Source organism: Oncorhynchus nerka, linkage group LG17 (assembly GCF_034236695.1).
Source record: "Oncorhynchus nerka isolate Pitt River linkage group LG17, Oner_Uvic_2.0, whole genome shotgun sequence".
NCBI lineage: Eukaryota > Metazoa > Chordata > Actinopteri > Salmoniformes > Salmonidae > Oncorhynchus > Oncorhynchus nerka.
This window is the reverse complement of record NC_088412.1, coordinates 32,382,423-32,396,984: the sequence shown is the minus strand read 5'-3', so window position 1 is coordinate 32,396,984 and position 14,562 is coordinate 32,382,423. Positions and strand designations below refer to the sequence as shown.

The 14,562-nt window shown below is 43.8% G+C and overlaps 2 protein-coding genes across 2 annotated transcripts in view; one reads left to right on the top strand and one right to left on the bottom strand.

The window, feature by feature from the left end:
- usp24 (ubiquitin specific peptidase 24) overlaps nt 1–521 on the bottom strand; it is a 51,790-nt gene extending 51,269 nt beyond the window's left edge. Inside the window, 1 exon segment of the mRNA XM_029686347.2 lies at nt 119–521. Coding sequence (XP_029542207.2) covers nt 119–391 — 273 coding nt within the window. The 5' untranslated portion in view covers nt 392–521.
- Nucleotides 522–1,229: 708 nt separating this feature from the next.
- On the top strand, nt 1,230–14,267 carry bloc1s2 (biogenesis of lysosomal organelles complex-1, subunit 2). The gene is made up of 5 exons (XM_029686346.2): nt 1,230–1,438; nt 12,101–12,208; nt 12,414–12,533; nt 12,653–12,757; nt 13,601–14,267. The coding sequence occupies exons 1-5, from the start codon at nt 1,261–1,263 to the stop codon at nt 13,630–13,632; spliced, it is 543 nt and encodes a 180-aa protein (XP_029542206.2). The 5' UTR covers nt 1,230–1,260; the 3' UTR covers nt 13,633–14,267.
- Nucleotides 14,268–14,562: the final 295 nt, after the last annotated feature.

Genomic DNA, 14,562 nt, shown 5'->3' with positions numbered 1-14,562 from the left:
GTCTGGCTACCTAGCCATCATCATCGCTAGATTGTATAGCGCTAACGACGTTAGCTAACTTGTGTTCTAGCTTACGAAGCCAGCGAACTAACGTTTTACTATCCTTCTTCACCCTTACCTCGCTCTCCACCACATCGTGGTATGCGGGAGGTGGGTCGAACCCTCCAGTCCCGGTCCGCCCACTGGACTCCCCGTCTCCACTCGGGCCTGGGGCAGGGCCACTCTCCATCGGCTCATATCCATACCCAAGACCGGGGCTTTCGTTGGTCAGGAGCGCAACAGCCTCGTTGATGTCGTTCTTCGCCAGGCGTAGCGCCTTGCGTATCGCCACTGCATCTGGGAAACCCATGCAGAGGAGAGTTGTCATATGTTGTTCCTCTTCTGTCTCCATGGTTAAGTTTTGTGTCTCAGGCTAGCTACAAACGGGATGTAAAACAGCACAGCCCTGTAGCGGTGCATGGCGCCATGTTTACAATCACGCAGGCTGTCACGATGGTTCACTGGATACTTCCTGCGTAGAACGTCAGCACCCTGACCCACCCATATGAACCGAAGAGAGGACTGAGGATCCCCTTTATTTTACCCCAAAACCTCTAACATTAGGCTGACTAGTTAGCTCTGCAAACACTAACATTATGTTTCACACTGATTCGAAGTGTTCATAATGCAACACGACTAGACAAAACACTCGACCTTACTATACTCGAACAATGACAAAACAATATAAATATAAAACTATCAATCAATATGAATAGGAAAAAGATAAATGAATTGTGTTATAGTTTGTGTGAAGATGGTTAGTGGTGACAACCACACGACGTAGCACGCACCTGTCAAGTAAAAGGGTGTAGCTCGAATTCAGAAGAGGGAATAATTCATTTTTATAATTTTATTGATCCTTTTATATAAAAAAAAATATCGAACCTTTATTTAAGTCAGTTAAGAACAAATTCGTATTTACAATGACGGCCTACCAAAAGGCAAAAAAGGCCTTCTGCGGGGACGGGGCTGGGATTAAACATGACAAAATGTATAAAAAATATAGGACAAAACACACATCATGACAAGAGAGACACCACAACACTATATAAAGAGGGACCTAAGACAACAACATAGCATAGCTGCAACACATGAAAACACAACATGACAAAATCATGGTACAAACATTATTGGCCACAGACAACAGCACAAAGGGCAAAAAGGTAGAGATAACAATAAATGTCACGTGAAACTCCATCATGTGACTGGCGGAAAGGCAAAATGGCGGCCACGGGAGAGGAGGCTGCTGCGATGGATAGCATCTCCAGAGTACCCCCTGTCCATCCTACCGTCCTCAGCCTGGGAGGGAGCTCCGAACCCCGGGGAGAGCCTAGCGAGACTGCTGCTGACGGCCAGGTTGTGCCCGCGGCGCCCAAGAAGCCTACCACCACCAGCAGCAGTGAGTGGTACTTGCTAGCTTCCAATTCCAGCTAACCGTAGCAGGTCGACAAACACAAATGGGCCAATGGAGACGCCTGGGCCAATGGAGACGCCCTGGCTGCAAATTGATGCGCTATTTTAGTTATTGAGAGCAAGAAGATTAACAATTTGTTTGTTGTTTACTCTGGCCATCTTCTGCTATGAGACTGGTGTTAGTACCTTAAGGACCGGCTCTAGCCTTTTGGGGACCCTAAAACATGATGCCATGTTAATTATACAGTATCTGAGTGAGAGTAACTCACAAAATCAATGGGGGTCCCATGGAGGTTAGTGCCCCTGGGCGGTATTTGTCCATGATAACTGACTAGACTAACATAGCAATCTAAAAATTGTTAGCTGACATGGCTAATTGAGTGACTGTCTGACTGACAAAACAAGAGAGAAATTGCTGATGTAACAACCACATGTTGAACTTGTGTATTCTAACTCTAAACATTAAGTTGAGACCCCAACTGAGTTAATATATACACTACATGACCAAACGTATGTCGACACCTGCTCGTTGAACATATCATTCCAAAATCATGGGCATTAATATGGAGTTGGTCCCTCCTTTGTTGCTGTAACAGCCTCCACTCTTCTGGGAAAGCTTTCCACTAGATGTTGGAACATTGCTGTGGGGGCTAGCTTCCATTAAGCAAGCGTTGCAACCCGAGGACAGACGATTTCTATGCGCTTCAGCACTCGGTCATCCCGTTCTGTGAGCTTGTGTGGCCTACCACTTCGTGGCTGAGCCGTTGTTGCTCCTAGATGTTTTAACTTCACTATAACAGCACTTACAGTTGACCAGGGCAGCTCTAGCAGAGCAGATATTTTATGAACTGACTGAAAGATGGCATCCTGAGCTCATCAGTACGGGCAATTTCACTGTCAATGTGTGTTTATGGAGATTGCACGGCTGTGTCCTTGATTTTATAGACGTGTCAGCACACGTGGCTGAAATAGGCGAATCTGCTAATTGGAAGGGGTGTCCACATACTTTTGTGTGTGTGTGTACGGTACCAGTCAGGTTTGGACACACCTACTCATTCAAGGTTTATTTTTACTATTTTCTACATTGTAGAATAATAGTGAAGACATCAAAACTATGAAATAACACACATGGAGTCATGTAGTAACCAAAAAAGTGTTAAACAAGTCGATATGTTTTAGAATCTTCAAAGTATCCACCTTTTGCCTTGATGACAGCTTGGCACACTCTTGGCATTCTCTCAACCAGCTTCACCTGGAAGGAGTTCCCACATATGCTGAGCACTTGATGGCTGCTTTTTCTTCACTCTGCGGTCCAACTCATCTCAATTTGGTTAAGGTAAGGTGATTGTGGAGGCCAGGTCATCCTGATGCAGCGCTCTCCTTCTTGGTCAAATAGCCCTTACATGGCCTGGAGGTGTGTTGGGTCATTGTCCTGTTGAAAAATAAATGACAGTCCCACTAAGCGTAAACCAGATGTGATGGCGTATCACTGCAGAATGCTGTGATGGCGTATCACTGCAGAATGCTGTGATGGCGTATCACTGCAGAATGCTGTGATGGCGTATCACTGCAGAATGCTGTGATGGCGTATCACTGCAGAATCCTGTGATGGCGTATCACTGCAGAATCCTGTGATGGCGTATCACTGCAGAATCCTGTGATGGCGTATCACTGCAGAATCCTGTGATGGCGTATCACTGCAGAATCCTGTGATGGCGTATCACTGCAGAATGCTGTGATGGCGTATCACTGCAGAATGCTGGTTAAATGTGCATTGAATTCTAAATAAATCACAGACTGTGTCACCAGCAAAGCACCATCACACCTCCTCCTCCATGCTTCACTGTTGGAACCACACATGCAGAGATCATCTGTTCACCTACTCTGCGTCTCACAAAAACACAGCGGTTGTAACCAAAAATATAACAGACTCATCAGACCAAAGGACAAATTTCCACCTGTCTAATGTCCATTGCTCGTGTTTCTTGGCGCAAGCAAGTCTCTTCTTATTGGTGTCCTTTAGTATTGGTTTCTTTTAGAGGTCGACTGATTAATCGAAATGGCTGATTAATTAGGGCCGATTGCAAGTTTTCATAACAATCGGAAATCGGTATTTTTGGACACCGATTTGGCTGATTTTATAAAATAAAGAATTTCACCTTTTATTTAACTAGGCAAGTCACTTAAGAACACATTCTTATTTTCAATGACGGCCTAGGAACGGTGGGTTAACTGCCTTGCTCAGGCAGAACGACAGATTTTTACCTTGTCAGCTCGGGGATTCAATCTTGCAACCTTACTGTGAACTAGTCCAACGCTCTAACCACCTGCCTCTCATTGCACTCCACGAGGAGCCTGCCTGTTACGTGAATACAGTAAGAAGCCAAGGTAAGTTGCTAGCTAGCATTAAACGTATCTTATAAAAAACAATCAATCAATCATAATCACTAGTTAACTACACACGGTTGATATTACTAGTTTATGTAGCGTGGCCTGCGTTGCAAATAATCGATGTGCATTTGCGAAAAAGGACTCGTTGCTCCAACGTGTACCTAACCATAAACATCAATGCCTTTCTTAAAATCAATACGCAAGTATATATTTTTAAACCTGCATATTTAGTTAATATTGCCTGCTAACATGAATTTCTTTTAACTAGGGAAATTGTGTCACTTCTCTTGCGTTCTGTGCAACAGAGTCAGGGTATATGCAGCAGTTTGGGCCGCCTGGCTCGTTGCGAACTGTGTGAAGACTATTTCTTCCTAAAAAAGACAGCCAACTTCGCCAAACGGGGGATGATTTAACAAAAGCGCACTTGCGAAAAAAGCACAATCGTTGCACGACTGTACCTAACCATAAACATCAATGTCTTTCTTAAAATCAATACACAGAAGTATATATTTTTAGACCTGCATATTTAGCTAAAAGAAATCCAGGTTAGCAGGCAATATTAACCAGGTGAAATTGTCTCTTCTCTTGCGTTCATTGCACGCAGAGTCAGGGTATATGCAACAGTTTGGGCCGCCTGGCTCGTTGCAAACTAATTTGCCAGAATTTTATGTAATTATGACATAACATTGAAGGTTGTACAATGCAACAGCAATATTTAGACTTAGGGATGCCACCCGTTGGATAAAATATAGAACGGTTCCGTATTTCCCTGAAAGAATAAATGTTTTGTTTTCGAAATGATAGTTTACGGATTCGACCATATTAATGACCTAAGGCTCTTATTTCTGTGTGTTATTGTTATAATTAAGTCTATGATTTGATAGAGCAGTCTGACTTGAGTGATGTTAGGCAGCAGCAGGCTCGTAAGCATTCATTCAAACAGCACTTTCGTGCGTTCTGCCAGCAGCTCTTCGCAATGCTTCAAGCATTGCGCTGTTTATGACTTCAAGCCTATCAACTCCCGAGATTAGGCTGGTGTAACCAATGTGAAATGGCTAGCTAGTTAGCGGGGTGCGCACTAATAGCTTTTCAAACATCACTTGCTCTGAGACTTGGAGTAGTTGTTCCCCTTGCTCAGCAAGGGCTGCGGATTTTGTGGAGCGATGGGTAACGATGCTTGGAGGGTGGCTGTTGTCGATGTGTTCCTGGTTCGAGCCCAGGTAGGGGCGAGGAGAGGGACGGAAGCTATACTGTTACACTGGCAATACTAAAGTGCCTATAAGAACATCCAATAGTCAAAGGTATATGAAATACAAATGGTATAGAGAGAGAGAAATAATCCTATAATTTCTATAATAACTACAACTTAAAACGTTTTACATGGGAATATTCAAGACTCATGTTAAAAGGAACCACCAGCTTTCAAATGTTATCATGTTCTGAGCAAGGAACTTAAACGTTAGCTTTTTTTACATGGCACATATTGCACTTTTACTTTCTTCTCCAACACTTAGTTTTTTCATTATTTAAACCAAATTGAACATGTTTCATTATTTATTTGAGGCTAAATTTGTTATTGATGTATTATATTAAGTTAAAATAAGTGTTCATTCAGTATTGTTGTAATTGTCATTATTACAAATACATGTTAAAAAATCACCCGATTAATCGGTAGTGGCTTTTTTGGTCCTCCAATAATCGGAATCGGCGTTGAAAAATCATAATCGGTCGACCTCTAGTTTCTTTGCAGCAATTCAACCATGAAGGCCTGATACACACAGTCTTCTCTGAACAATTGATGTTGAGATGTGTCTGTTACTTGAACTCTGACGCATTTATTTGGCCTGCAGTTTCTGAGGCTGGTAACTAATTAACTTATCCTCTACAGCAGAGGTAACTCTGGGTCTCACGAGAGCCAGTTTTTTCATTAGCTTGATGGTTTTTGAGACTGCACTTGAAGAAGCTTTCAAAGTTCTTGAAATGTTCAATATTGACTGACCTTCCGGTCTTAAAGAAATGGACTGTCGATTCACTTTGCTTATTTGAGCTGTTCTTGCCATAATATGGACGTGGTCTTTTACCAAATAAGGTTATCTTCTGTATACCACCCCTACCTTGTCACAACACAACTGATTGGCTCGAACACATTAAGAAGGAAAGAAATTCCACATTCACTTTTAACAAGGCACACCTGTTAATTGGAATGCATTCCAGGTGACTACTTCATGAAACTGATTGAGCGATTGCCAAGAGTGTGCAAAGCTGTCATCAAGGCAAAGGGAGGCTACTTTGAAGAATCTCAAATATAAAATATATTTTGATTTGTTTAACACTTTTTTTCTCTTTTTCTTTTTGGTTACTACATGATTCCATGGTTGTTCTTTAAAAGTAATTTCCTCACCATCTTAAATAAGCATGCCCCTTTCAAAAAATGTAGAGCTAAGAACCGATATAGCCCTTGGTTCACTCCAGACCGGGCTGCCCTCGACCAGCACAAAATCATCGTGTGGCGTACTGCACTAGCATCGAATTGTCCATGCGATATGCAACTTTTCAGGGAAGTCAGGAACCAATACACACAGGAAAGCAAAGGCTAGCTTTTCCAAATTGAAATTTGCACCCTGTAGCTCTAACTCTAAAAGGTTGTGGGACACTGTGAAGTCCATGGAGAATAAGAGCACCTCCCAGCTGCCCACTGCACTGAGGCTAGGAAACACTGTCACCACCGATAAATCCACTATAATTGAGAATTTTAATAAGCATTTATCTACGGCTGGCCATGCTTTCCTCCTGGCTACCCCGGCTAAAAGCTCCGCACCCCCCGCAGATACTTGCCCAAGCCACCCCAGCTTCTCCTTTACACAAATCCAGATAACTGATGTTCTGAAAGAGCTGCAAATCCTGGACCTGTACAAATCAGCTGGGCTAAACAATCTGGACCCTCTTTCTAAAATTATCTGCCGCCATTGTCGCGAACCCCTATTACTAGTCTGTTCAACCTCTCTTTCGTATCGTCCGAGATTCCTAAAGATTGGAAAGCTGCCACGGTCATCCCCCTCTTCAAAGGGGGTGATACTCTAGACCCAAACTGTTACAGACCTATATCCATCCTGCCCTGCCTTTTCTAAAGTATTTGAAAGCCACGTTAACAAACAGATCACTGATCATTTTCGAATCCCATCGTACCTTCTCCACTGTGCAATCTGGTTTCCGAGCTGGTCACGGGTGCACTTCAGCCACGCTCAAGGTACTAAACAATATAATAACCGCCATCGATAAAAGACAGTACTGTGCAGCCGTCTTCATCGACCTGGTTAAGGATTTCGACTCTGTCAATCACCACTGGGGCGGCAGGTAGCCTAGTGGTTAGAGCGTTGGACTAGTAACCAAAAGGTTGCAAGATTGAATCCCCGAGCTGACTAGGTAAAAATATTTTGTTCTGTCCCTGAACAAGGCAGTTAACCCACTGTTCCTAGGCCGTCATTGAAAATAATAATTTGTTTTTAACTAGTTATTTAAAGGTAAACAGCCTTGGTTTCTCTAATGACTGCCTTGCCTGGTTCACTAACTACTTCTCAGATAGGTAAGTGTGTCAAATAGGAGGGCCTGTTGTCCGGACCTCTGGCAGTCTATGGGGGTACCACAGGGTTTACTTCTCGGGCCGACTCTTTTCTCTGTATATATCAATGATGACACTCTTGCTGCGGGTGATTCCTTGATCCACCTCTACCCAGACGACACCATTCTGTATACATCTGGCCCTTTTTTGGACACTAACTCCAAACAAGCTTCAATGCCATACAACACTCCTTCCGTGGCCTCCAACTGCTCTTAAATGCTAGTAAAACTAAATGCATGCTCTTCAACCGACCGCTGCCCGCACCCGCCTGCCTGACTAGCATCACTACTCTGGACGGTTCTGACTTAGAATATGTGGACAACAACAAATACCTAGGTGTCTGGCTAGACTGTAAACTCTCTTTCCAAACTGATATTAAACATCTCCAATCCAAAATTAAATATAGAATTGTCTTCCTGTTTCGCAACAAAGTCTCCTTCACTCACGCTGCAAAACATACCCTCATAAAATTGACTCTGCTACCAATCCTCGACTTCGGCGATGTCATTTACAAAATAGCCTCCAACACTCTACTCAGCAAACTGCATCCAGTTATCACAGTGCCATCTGTTTTGTCACCGAAGCCCCAGAACTACCCACCACTGCGACCTGTATGCTCTTGTCGGCTGGCCTTCGCTACATATTCGTCTGCTAGGTAAAGCTCCGCCTTAACGCAGCCCACTGGTCACCATAGTAAAGCTACAGCAGGTATATCTCACTGGTCATCCCCAAAGCCAACACCCCCTTTGGCTGCCTTTCCTTCCAGTTCTCTGCTGCCAATGACTGGAACAATTTGCAAAAATCGCTGAAGTTGGAGACTTATACAGTTGAAGTCAGAAGTTTACATACACCTTAGCAAAATACATTTAAACTCAGTTTTTCACAATTACTGACATTTTAATCCTAGTAAAAAGTCCATGTCTTAGGTCAGTTAGAATCACCACTTTTATTTTAAGAATGTGAAAATGTCAGAAAAGTAGTAGAGTGATTTATTTCAGCTTTTATTTATTTTATCACATTCCCAGTGGGTCAGAAGTTTACATGCACTCAATTAGCATTTGGTAGCATTGCCTTTTAAATTGTTTAACTTGGGTCAAACATTTCGGGTAACCTTCCACAAGCTTCCCACAATAAGTTTGGTGAATTTTGGCCCATCCCTCCTGACAGAGCTGGTGTAACCGAGTCAGGTTTGTAGGCCTCCTTGCTCGCACACACTTTTTCAGTTCTGCCCACAAATGTTCTATAGGATTGAGGTCAGGGCTTTATGATGGCTACTCCAATACCTTGACTTTGTTTTCCTTAAGCCATTTTGCCACAACTTTGGAAGTATGCTTGGGGTCATTGTCCATTTGGAAGACCCATTTGCGACCAAGCTTCAACTTCCTGACTGATGTCTTGAGCTGTTGCTTCAATATATCCACAGAATTATTTCCTCATCATGCCATCTATTTTGTGAAGTGCACCAGCCCCTCCTGCAGCAAAGAACCCCCACAGCATGATGCTGCCACCCCCGTGCTTCACGGTTGAGATGGTGTTCTTCGGCTTGCAAGAATCCCCCTTTGTCCTCCAAACATAACGATGGTCATTACAGCCGAACAGTTCTGTTTTTGTTTCATCAGACTAGAGGACATGTCTACAAAAAGTAAAATCTTTGTCCTCATGTGCAGTTAAACCGTAGTCTGACTTTTTATGGCGCTTTTGGAGCAGTGGTTTCTTCTTTACTGAGCAGCCTTTCAGGTTATGTCGATATAGGACTTGTTTTACTGTGGATATAGATCCTTTTGTACCTGTTTCCTCCAGCATCTTCACAAGGTCCTTTGCCTTTGTTCTTGGATTGCTTTGCACTTTTCTCACCAAAGGACATTCATCTTTAGGAGACAGCATGTGTCTCCTTCCTGAGCGGTATGATGGCTGCATGGTTCCATGGTGTTTATATTTCTGTACTATTGTTTGTATAGATGAACATGGTATCTTCAGGCATTTGGAAATTGCTCCCAAGGATGGACCAGACTTGTGAAGGTCTACAATTTATTTTCTGATGTCTTTGCTGATTTCTTGATTTTTCCATCATGTCAAGCAAAGAGGACCTGAGTTTGAAGGTCGGCCTTGAAATACACTGCTCAAAAACATAAAGGGAACACTTAAACAACACAATGTAACTCCAAGTCAATCACACTTCTGTGAAATCAAACTGTCCACTGATTGTCAATCAATTTCACATGCTGTTGTGCAAATGGAATAGACAACAGGTGGAAATTATAGGCAATTAGCAAGACACCCCCAATAAAGGAGTGGTTCTGCAGATGGTGACCACAGACCACTTCTCAGTTCCTATGCTTCCTGGCTGATGTTTTGGTCACTTTTGAATGCTGGTGGTGCTTTCACTCTAGTGGTAGCATGAGACTGAGTCTACAAACCACACAAGTGGCTCAGGTAGTGCAGCTCATCCAGGATGGTACATCAATGCGAGCTGGGGCAAGAAGGTTTGCTGTGTCTGTCAGCGTAGTGTCCAGAGCATGGAGGCGCTGCCAGGAGACGTGGAGGAGGCCGTAGGAGGGCAACAACCCAGCAGCTGGACCGCTACCTGCGCCTTTGTGCTAGGAGGACCAGGAGGAGCACTGCCAGAGCCCTGCAAAATTACCTCCAGCAGGCCACAAATGTGCATGTGTCTGCTCAAATGGCCAGAAACAGACTCCATGAGGGTGGTATGAGGGCCCGACATCCACAGGTGGGGGACGTTTGGCATTTGCCAGAGAACACCAAGATTGGCAAATTCGCCACTGGCGCGCTGTGCTCTTCACAGATGAAATCAGGTTCACACTGAACACGTGACAGACGTGACAGTCTGGAGATGCCGTGGAGAACGTTCTGCTGCCTGCAACAACCTCCAGCATGACCGGTTTGGCGGTGGGTCAGTCATGGTGTGGGGTGGCATTTCTTTGGAGGGCCGCACAGCCCTCCATGTGCTTGCCAGAGGTAGCCTGACTGCCATTAGGTACCGAGATGAGATCCTCAGACCCCTTGTGAGAACATATGCTGGTGCGGTTGGCCCTGGGTTCCTCCTAATGCAAGACAATGCTAGACCTCATGTGGCTGGAGTGTGTCAGCAGTTCCTGCAAGAGGAAGTCATTAATGCTATGGACTGGCCCGCCCGTTCCAATTGAGCACATCTGGGACATCATGTCTCGCTCCATCCACCAACGCCACGTTGCACCACAGACTGTCCAGGAGTTGGCGGATGCTTTAGTCCAGGTCTGGGAGGAGATCCCTCAGGAGACCATCCACCACATCAGGAGCATGCCCAGGCGTTGTAGGGAGGTCAAACAGGCACGTGGAGGCCACACACACTACTGAGCCTCATTTTTACTTGTTTTAAGGACATTACATCAAAGTTTGATCAGCCTGGAGTGTGGTTTTCCACTTTTAATTTTGAGTGTGACTCCAAATCCAGACCTCCATGGGATGATAAATTTGTTTTCCATTGATAATTTTTGTGTGATTTTGTTGTCAGCACATTCAACTATGTAAAGAAAAAAGTACTTAAGAATATTTCATTCATTCAGATCTAGGATGTGTTATTTTAGAGTGTTCCCTTCATTTTTTTGAGCAGTGTACATCCACAGGTACACCTCCAATTGACTCAAATTATGCAAAAATAGCTGAATCCACTAATTTGTAGGGATGTCCACATACTTTTTTATATATATATTTATGAGTATATACTGAACAAAAATATAAACGCAACATGCAACAATTTCAAAAAGTTTACAGAGTTACAGTTCATATAAGTAAATCAGTCAATTGAAATAATAAACAAATAAGCCCTAATCTATGGATTTGACATGACTGGGCAGGGGGGCAGCCCTGGGTGGACATAGGCTCACCCACTGCGGAGCCAGGCCCAGCCAATCGGAATGAGTTTTCCCAACAAGAGCTTTATTACAGACATAAATACTCCTCAGTTTCATCAGCTGTCCAGGTGGTTGGTCTCAGATAATCCCGCAGGTGAAGAAGCCGGATGTGGAGGTCCTGGGCTGGTGTGGTTACATGTGGTCTGCAGTTGTGAGACCGGTTGGACGTACTGCCAAATTTTCTAAAATGACAATGGAGGCAGCTTATGGTAGAGAAATTAACATTAACATTAACAATTATCTGGCAACAGCTCTGGTGGAAATTCCTGCAGGTCACCATGCCGATTGCACACTCCCTCAACTTGAGACATCTGTGGCATTGTGTTGTATGACAAAACTGCTCATTTTAGAGTGGCCTTACTGTATATTGTCCCCAGCACAAGGTGCACCTCTGTAATGATCATGTTGTTTAATTAGCTTCTTGATATGCCACACCTGTCAGGTGGACGAATTATCTGGGCAAAGGAAAAATGCTCACCAACAGGGATGTAAACAAATTTATGCACAAAATTTGAGTTTATTAAGAAACCGCTTATGCCTGGAGTCGGCCATGAGTACCTTTTATTACATTAGAATGCAGTAGCTAAGCCGACTATCACAGCATCATGCCAAGGGACTGGCAAATTGGTCCTACATCTGAGGTAGGAGCCAGCAGAATCCTCCAGAGTACGGATGGTGGGATGTTTCTACAACATCTCAATGGTGTGTAACTCTGCTGTGTGTGTAGGTGACGGTGGGGTGGAGACTGCAGAGGAGGCTGTAGAACCAGACATCAATGAGCTCTGTACAGACATGTTCGATAAGATGGCGGTCTTCCTACAAGGAGAACTCACAGGTGTGCCTGTCTATCTGTCTGTATTCCTGCATGTCTGTCTCCCCTGCCTGTCTCTGACTGTCTTCTGTCTCTCCCTCTACATGTCTGTACAAAACATTAAGAACACCTTCCAAATATTGAGTTTTATTACACTCTCTGTTGTTATGCTGAAGACATGACAATGTCATCTCCTGTTTCATGCTCCCCCGTTTCCCTCTTCTCCCAGGCACCTGTGAGGACTACCGTCTGCTGGAGAATATGAACAAGCTGACCAGTCTGAAGTACATGGAGATGAAAGACATCAGCATTAATATCAGCAGGAACCTGCAGGACCTCAACCTCAAGTGTATGTTTATTAGCCTTTCAAACGTGAGGGGGAAGCTTGCGACCCTTTATGAAAATGACGGGGGGGGGGGGGGGTTTACCTTAATTTAGCTGAAAAATATATTGTTTTGTGTGTTACAGACGCCAGCCTCCAGCCCTATCTAGACCAGATAAACCAGATTGAGGAACAAGTGTCGTCTCTGGAGCAGGCTGCTTATAAACTGGACACCTACTCCAAGAAGCTTGGTAAGACAGAAACACACACAGAGACAGTGTAGCATGCCTGTGGAAACGCATACCGTAGCTTCATATTGCAAGTCTATATTTATACCAGGGCTGTAAGTGGAAAAGGGCCTATTGAGTTTGTGTGTAACCTTAACCCTCACCAGACTGACTGGGGGAGAGAAGTGGTAGATAGAAATACATATCTGTTAGCTCGTTCACTATGGCTTCTCTATTAGAATCTGCTAGCAGATGTGCTAAGAATAGCTGTGCTGCAGTGTTCAGCTCAACATTAAAGCCCCATGCAGTGTTTTTAATGTTTTTTTAATCATCACAATATGTCTAATAAATCACTGTTTATTTAAACGACTCCTAAATATATATTTGCATCATTTATTACCCTGTTCCTCTTTTGGCCATTGAAATGCTCAGTCTGATCGTGTGGGCGTTAGGAAAGAAGTTTGAAGATATTCACATACACAGCCCTGATTGGCTGATAGGATGATCTAGAGCCCACCCGCTTACCCTGATGAACGATTATTGGTCTTTTATAATCAGATCAGATTGTGACGTCATGATCTGGGCCGAAAACTCCATCCCACCTGAACAGGCTGTGTTATTTCGACCTCATAGTGTCATATTAAAAATGCACTGGCCCTTGAATGTTAGCGACAGCCTTATGGTGCCCTCTGCTGTTTAAGTTCACCTCTACACCCTGAGCTCCAACAGCAGAGAGCGCTAGCACACTGTCCCAAATGAACAGCTAAAAATTCACTTCCCTTGGACACTACTCCTAAGTGTGTGTGTGTGTGTGTGAGACTAACTAACCTTCTTGCACAGTCAGTCAATCTGTCTGTCTCTCTGCAGAGGCCAAATTCAAGAAACTGGAGAAGCGATGATGAGGAGTAAATATGGAAGAAGATTATATGGAAAGGAGGAAAAGGGGTTGATGGAGGAGGCCAGAGGGGGTACTGGTCCTCCTTCTCCCCGTCTGTTAACCCTTTTGATCTGAGGAACAACACCCACATCTTTACAACACCAGCCTTATATAGAGAGGTATGAGGTAGCCTGGGGTTGGTTGGAGGGATATCCCAGATGTTAGACCTAGTATTATCATTTTTGTTGGATCATTAAAGTTGCTTGTCGATGGGGCTTTGGGTAGTTTGAGTACATATTCCTGTTAGCAACATTCCAGGCCGCTCTGTGTCGTCCTATGACAATTTACTTCCTGGATTGACCCCTACCTTGGTGCACACTACCCTAGAATCAGCAACCTCCTTCTAACCTTGAAGGTACACAGCTAAGAAGATGACAACCAAATTCTCTTTTCTACTGATGGACTTTAGCTTCTTTAAATGTTTTCCTCTGCTGGCATCATGAACTGAATTCAAACTTTTTTTATGATCTTTATAATACTTCTTTGCTTGTGTATACTAATGTCCCTTAAAAGCATGGACATACATGTTTGATTGCAGCATGTGCACAATGTATCTTCTAAAAACACGAACTAATAATAATAAATCTGTGAAGGAAACTGATGTGTTGTCCTTTGGTCAGCAGATGGAAGCGGTACTCCATGCTCATAATGAAGTGCAGGCTGTGTATGTGAGACTAGGGTGTGATCTCCCAGACGACATTGTTGATTCACATTTCCACTGAAACATTCTCCCAGACCCCAACCAACCACACACACACAGACCCCCTCTGCACCCTAACTAACCACAAACCCTCTCATATCCAGAGCAACTTACAGGTGCAATTAGGGTTAATAGTCTTGCTCAAGTGCACATTGACAGATTTTTCACCTAGTCATCTCAGGGTTTCGAACC

Coding starts and splice junctions, on each gene's coding strand:
- bloc1s2 (XM_029686346.2), top strand. CDS start 1,261: ATGGCGGCCACGGGAGAGGAGGCTGCTGCGATGGATAGCATCTCCAGA. Junction 12,209..12,413: donor CCTACAAGGAGAACTCACAG/GTGTGCCTGTCT, acceptor CTCTTCTCCCAG/GCACCTGTGAGGACTACCGT. Junction 12,534..12,652: donor GCAGGACCTCAACCTCAAGT/GTATGTTTATTA, acceptor TGTGTGTTACAG/ACGCCAGCCTCCAGCCCTAT.